The sequence below is a fragment of the Sander lucioperca genome, chromosome 18, assembly GCF_008315115.2.
Source record: "Sander lucioperca isolate FBNREF2018 chromosome 18, SLUC_FBN_1.2, whole genome shotgun sequence".
Classification (NCBI taxonomy): domain Eukaryota; kingdom Metazoa; phylum Chordata; class Actinopteri; order Perciformes; family Percidae; genus Sander; species Sander lucioperca.
In genome coordinates this window covers 1655001-1661655 of record NC_050190.1, presented here as the reverse complement: position 1 = coordinate 1661655, position 6655 = coordinate 1655001, and the positions used below count along the sequence as shown (strand labels likewise).

At 41.9% G+C, this 6655-nt stretch overlaps 1 protein-coding gene across 2 annotated transcripts in view; it reads left to right on the top strand.

Annotated features, from left to right (window-relative positions):
* The first annotated feature begins 421 nt into the window (after nucleotides 1-421).
* The window catches only part of bcl11ba (BAF chromatin remodeling complex subunit BCL11B a), a 48084-nt gene continuing 41850 nt past the window's right edge, over nucleotides 422-6655 (top strand). For both annotated transcript variants that reach the window (XM_031280364.2, XM_031280363.2), the window contains exon 1: nucleotides 422-1129. In XM_031280364.2, the coding sequence (XP_031136224.1) occupies nucleotides 1075-1129 (55 nt within the window). In that variant the 5' untranslated portion in view covers nucleotides 422-1074. The remainder of the gene's footprint in view (nucleotides 1130-6655) is intronic.

Genomic DNA, 6655 nt, shown 5'->3' with positions numbered 1-6655 from the left:
TCCAGGTCACTATTTAACAGAACTAAATCCTATTCTAATACTGATGGGACACCGGCGGGGATTACTTGAGCGACTCTGACCACTGCTGCCGTGCGCGCCACACGCCAGAGTGTATGCGAGGGTGTGTGTGTGTGTGTGTGTGTGTGTGTGTGTGTGTGTGTGTGTGTGTGTGTGTGTGTGTGTGTGTGAAAGCCACCACTAGTCGCCCCCAGTGCTCTTCAGTCTCCACTCTCCCTTCTCACCGCAGACTGAACGTCACGTCCGCACTTGAACTTGAGTTTTCTCCCATTGTAGAAGCCAGAGAGCCGCACAGAGCCGCACAGAGCCGCACACAGCCCGGGGATGCGGGACTCTGCAGCTAGCACAAAGAGAAAAGAGGGTTACAGTCTGTCCTCAAACCAGCACTGGGCTTTGACTTAAAGAGTTAAAAGTCTAACCCGCCCGCCTGGCTGGCAGTGCCAGTGCAGTAGAAGAAGTGCCCACCACTTGGCGACACCCCGAGAAGTACCGAGAAGGAAATTGGATTCATATTTTTTACACTTCCAGGCGTTAATTGGCGTCATTTCACCTGCTTTCTCCGGACAGGGACGCGCGGTGTCCAGGGTGGCCGGAGAGTGGACACAGGTAGTGACTGTCCATCAGACTGACCGCCGACTTGCCGCGTCTCTCCTCCACTTCACTCCATTCCGCTCCTTTCTCCGCTCTCCTCTGACAGATGGTGTGAAAGCGGCGGAAGGCAGAGCCGGACAACCCCACTCCCGCACCACTAGAAGGGCGGCGCGCCACCACTTTGGCACTGAACTCCGACCGAGCGCCCGGCCGCCCAGCGTCGCGCCACGGCCGGTCACCGCAGAGCGCAGGAGCCGCTGCTCGCTGGAGGGAGATCCATCGCGCAGGGGTCAGTTCGAGGGCCACATTTTGGGCCAGTGCAGAGCGGTCAGTTTGGGGTGGCCAGCGAGCGGCCGGTTTTGGGGCCAGGTTGCGGCCGCTATACAGGAGCAGCAGCAGGAGGAGGACGAGAGCCGACCCTTCCAGCGCCGCTCTCCGGGCGATGCCAGTGTAAATGCCAGGGCGATGTCCCGACGCAAGCAGGGGAACCCGCAGCACCTGTCCCAGAGAGAAATAACACGTAAGTATACCTACAAAAATCACAACATCACAGTTAGGTTCTCTTTTTTTTCCTTCTCCGGTGTCATTCTGAGAAGTTAGTGGATTTTTCCTCCTGCATGATCGGTGTGTAAAAATAAATATTTTCCGGATAGAAACTTTGTCGAAGTGCGTCCTGAAGGCCAGAAATAGAAATAGATAAAGGCTTTAATTTAACTAACGAATTATTACGGTTTATACATAGCCTGCTAGTGTTAGAGTAGATTTACACATCGAGCAGAGAGAGTTGGGGAAGTCTTTGGCTGCGTGTTTGACTTTTCCTGTAAAAGCAGCTCACGGAGAAGTCGGAGATCCGTCCTAGTTAATTGAGACATGACATTCTTTATTATTCCGCATATTGTCTTAATTAAATTATAACTAGCGCTGTCATTAAGGAGAAAATTACTCTCAATTTCCAACTTTCAATAAAAACACGAACTCCATCAATTTAAATCAGATATCGTTATTGTATTGTTACGCACTTTCATAAGCAGATATCGTTCCTTCCCATAAACATACCAGCTTGTGTTGTATTCATATTAGATGAAAACCCACAAACAGAAGTCAGTTATATTTCGATTATTTAATTCTAACAAATGAATTTCATCTCTCACTTTAAGAAAAAGGCCGATACTTTATTATAACTAAACATACAACTGCTAAACTTAAATAGTGTACCAGCAGCTATACAGGAAAATGATAAAAATAAATAAAAATAAAACGTTTACCACGTGGAGGTTATTGAATCTGTGATGGTGCCTCGTGGCAGCTTCTCTGTATACAGTTGAATTAGTTAGTCCCGTTCGTTATGTTTTCTGCTAGATGGATGCAAAGCTTAAACTTTGTAATATTAATGCTCGGTTTGGATTATTTAAAAGGTTACTGCACGCCTTGACGGCGCAAAATTCCAGGGTTTCCTCCACGGCACTTTTATGCAGAGTGCATTAAGTGACGGCATTTAAGTGCAAAATATGCTAAAATTAAGACGCCTAGTTATACTTATGTGGAGGATTAATACTCTCTTAAAGGCGTTTATTAGTGGAAAGTAAAGGCTGCCAAAAAGGATATTTTAGAAAGAGAAAATTTACTTTTTTGTCATAATTTCAAACCTAAATTACGCAAACGATTCAAAGAGGAAACATTGCTATTCCTTCTTATTTATCTAATTTATCTTTTGGCGCTGACACTTTTGCAGCTCAACTTGTCAGCAGTGAAATGCTTTCTGGCCTCAGATCAGTTTTTCAGCTGATGTGGCTGCAACGTACAGGCTGATGTGTCCTGACAGGAGCAGACCTTCATGCAGGACTTTAACTGCTAAAAGCAGAAAATATCAGTAAAAGACACTTAGTGATGATATGAATCCAGCTAAAAGCAACTGTTATTGATTTACAGAATTGCAACAATGAGTCTAAATTACAACAGGGGTGGTTTATATTAAGTATGTTGAAGATATGCTGCTAAGTATCACTATGGTACTTTTAGTTATCGTTTAGTATACTATTTAGTTTAGTATGGTACTAATATTATCCTTTTGTCCATCTTGAGAATATTTGGGGAGACTTGCCTTGTGTGAAGCCTGCCAGATCAGCTCACTTACACTACAGTGTATCAGTGTGCACTTCAGTGGCTTGGTGCGTATAATATAACACCCATATTTACAGTAAAGACTCAGCACGCTCAGCGTCCTTGTCCAGGTTTTGTGCCACGCTGCCTGGCTGTCTATAGGTTCCCTCCTCTAATGTGATGCCTGCTTTGATAGTGTCCCAACGCCAACCTACACGGTTGGACACAGAGACAAACACACCTAAAGATAATGCATGTGGCTTAGATGTCAAATGATCTTGACATGTAGCGATTTGATTGCTTAACAGAACTACAACTGCAGCTTGTACGCAGGCCTGCAGTGTGTACTCACTTACCTTTAGAAATGGGTCACACTGTGGACGATGCATGCTTTACTGTGACATCAGCTTCTGCAGCAGAGCCCAGTATACATTCTAACAGATAAAAAGAGTCTATGCTCATGAGTGTGTATGAAGTGTAAAATGCAGTTTGGTAGTTGTGTCCACAGAGCAGGTCTGACCTGTCTGTCTGTCTGATTTATCACCATTCAGGCTGCAGCACGGTGCTGTACATTCCATAATTTATGTGTAAGAGATGCTTGGCGATTTAGTATGCTTGAGTACACACACACATACACGCACACGCACACGCACACGCGCACACGCACACGCACACGCACACGCACACACACACACACACACACACACACACACACACACACACACACACACACACATATGCAAATGCACATGTGAATCCCCCACAAAATCCGCATAATTCTTTTTGAACTGTCAGGTCATAAAATCCATCTGACCTGTATTTTAATCGAAACATTTTTAATTTGGATTTCACAAAACCATGCATCACACATTCCAAAATATTACATTGTGCATGAGTATTAGATTTCAGAGGAAGAAGAACAAGAGTTGCTCCACCTTTATTCTCCTTCAGTATTGAGGTGTGAGGAAAGGTAAGATAGATTTTCTGGAGCTTAAATTGCTGATTTTTTAAATGCAGTTTGGCAAGGCCTCAGTCATAGTGCAACATTCTAACATTCAGTGCTCAAAGTATTAGGGATATTACAGCCCCATTTTGCACAATTCCCAGTTGTCTCAAAGCTTAAAATTATTCTTTAATTAATTTGCTTGTATTTGTTTTAATCTTTTTTGTGTGTGTTTAACCAATATCAAAAGAGAAATCACTATGGGATCACGGTTTTGACCTGGAACTATTAAATGCACTCCATGAATGTAATGTTAAAATGAAAAGATCAGTCCAGAGAGTAACACATGGGAAAGATTAATTGGTGGAAATCTATATATTTTTTGTGTTTGCCAAGCAGATTTGGTGTGGGTTTTGGCATCTCCATGCCGAGACAGTTTACACCCGAAGGTGCAGATGTGCATTCTGCTTCTCATTCACTGCAAATAACCCCAGCTTTCTGCCAAGAGGCTGATTTAGTGTGAAGAGACGCAAACAGGACGAGAGCTCCCATACACACACACACACACACACACACACACACATGCACACGCATGAGAGGAGAGAGAGCTGCGTGTAAATTGCAGTCGCCCACTTGAGATGCATGTTTCCCTTTGGCTTGTCAAATAGCCGTGCACCCTGCTGGGCTAAGTCTTTGTTAGAGAGAGAGACAGAGAGAGAGAACATAGTAACTCCTTCTTTTATATGCAGTGAAGCATTCTGTAGATGAGGTGTTTTTAAAATGTGATAAATAAGTCTTATTAAGTGATTATATTAAATACATAATGCTATTCCTAATAGTCATATCATTCCGTAGTTTAAATGAATGTCCTCTATAGTTTAGAGACTGCACTGGTAAAGCTTTAAAGGCTCAGTTCACTAGAATTAACAAAACCTATTTTCTAAAGGAATAGTCCCTATAAAAAAAACTTTTGACATTGAGGTTTGTGTATTCTAACCAGGACACTGTTTCTGGAAGGACACATTGCCATGGTATTTTTAAATGTCCCCTTTTAATGCTGTGGGCACCACACATCAACTTCTATTCACCACAATAGGTAAATTAATGTAAATGCACTTATCTTTTAAATGCCAGTTTTTGTTATTTTAAAAAAAATGTTTTTTGACAAAAAAGTTCATATAGATGCAACACAAAAAGTGTGACTTTCTAGTGTGTGTGTGCGTGTGTGTGTGTGTGTGTGTGTGTGTGTGTGTGTGTGTGTGTGTGTTTGTGTGTGTGTACACAGGATGATCATTTTCTGTTCCCAAAGAGCATGCCTAAACTCATTTTGTTGATCAGCAGGCTGTACACACTCTCCCACTACTGACACTACACTACACACACTCACACACCCTGCCATAGCCTGCATACCAGAGTGTTGGTTTGCTCAGCCGAGGCTTGGTGAGCTGTCTGTCTGTTGACGATCACCCTCCAACGCCACCACCCCCTTCTGTATTTTCCTATGTCTCTCTATTTCACTTTCTCTCTCTTTCGGTCTGTCTCTATGTCTCTCTTTCTCTCTTCCTGCTAGGGGGAGCTCTCAGGCTGTCAGTGCTGTGCTGGCTCTGCCAATGAGAGGGGTAGCAGAGAGTGTGTGTGTGTGTGTGTTAATCAGATGACATCAGTGCTGAAAGACCACATTCACCTCTTAACTGTCAACACCTGCACACTCTGTACTTCACTGTCTCTGTTGCACTTTTTACCTACCATGTACTGTAAATTCATGACAGCGGCTGACTGACATCTATAGCATTCAGTATGAGTGCGTGTGTGTGTGTGTGTGTGTGTGTGTGTGTGTGTGTGTGCATACACTGTAGTGAATTAACATAGTGGCGTTCTAGCTCTTCTAAATGATTGGACTACACTTGTCCTTTATTTTATTTAATTTTTTAGCTAATCTTTTTAATTTTTCTGCAGTTTTGTGTATATATTTTACTTAACTTTTGTTCTGAGTATTTGTTACCTAATTAAATAATTTTGTCAGTTTGGTTTGAAGATATCAACACTTTTTTTTCCTTTTAGTTTAATTACATTTTTTAAACTGCTTCATCAATATTGTCCATATTAAAGAGCAATGACGGCATATTTACTATGCAAATGATCTCTAGATAAATTAATTGATTACATACTATTATTCATTTGTCAATGGCGTATTACTAAGCCAAATCACAAAATATGTTATAGAATTGAAAAATGACTTCAAATATAATTACAATGCAGTCATTTCATACTATCTAAAAGGATTTGTACGTTTGTTATTTTGAGGATGAAGCACTACAGGTAACAGTTTGGAGCTTTTTGTGTTGCGTTTCTGAGAAGCGCTTCATTCCTACCACAGCACCTGCTGGCAGGTGGCTCTGTGCTCACTCACACATTCTGAACTCTTTGCCACTCTCTGTATTGTCATATGTGATGTAACTATGGTAATACCACAATCAGACTGACACAAATGTTTAGAAATGCACATTTGCTGCTGCTGATCGCCGTCTGATTGGCTTGACACGGTGATCCTGACTTCGACCAGAACTGGGGGATTTACCTCGTGATTAACTTGAATTAGCTTTGAGGTAAACAGGTTTTTATTTGAAAATCAGGTCAAATCTGAAAATAGGCTGCAAGTCATAATGGTGGAACGTGTATTTTCAATCCTTCAATCACTATTTCTGCTCAAAAATGAAGGCATGATTTTAATTGCTAGAACACTAAAAACATTTTATTCTCGTTATATTGATGTTGCTGTAGTAGGTAGTATTTCTGCTGTAAAATGTACTTTAGTAAAGTATTCTTTCAGGCATTTTTCCCCTTTATTTTGGTAGATAGTAGGGAGGTGATGCAGATTAGGGGAAAGCGACGAGACGACATACAACAAAAAGTCAAAGTGGGTGTGTTGTGATCACAAGGTTAGCACCCCATACACAAACCCCCCCATACAAAGTATAAAAGTAACACATTTTAGGAAATGTT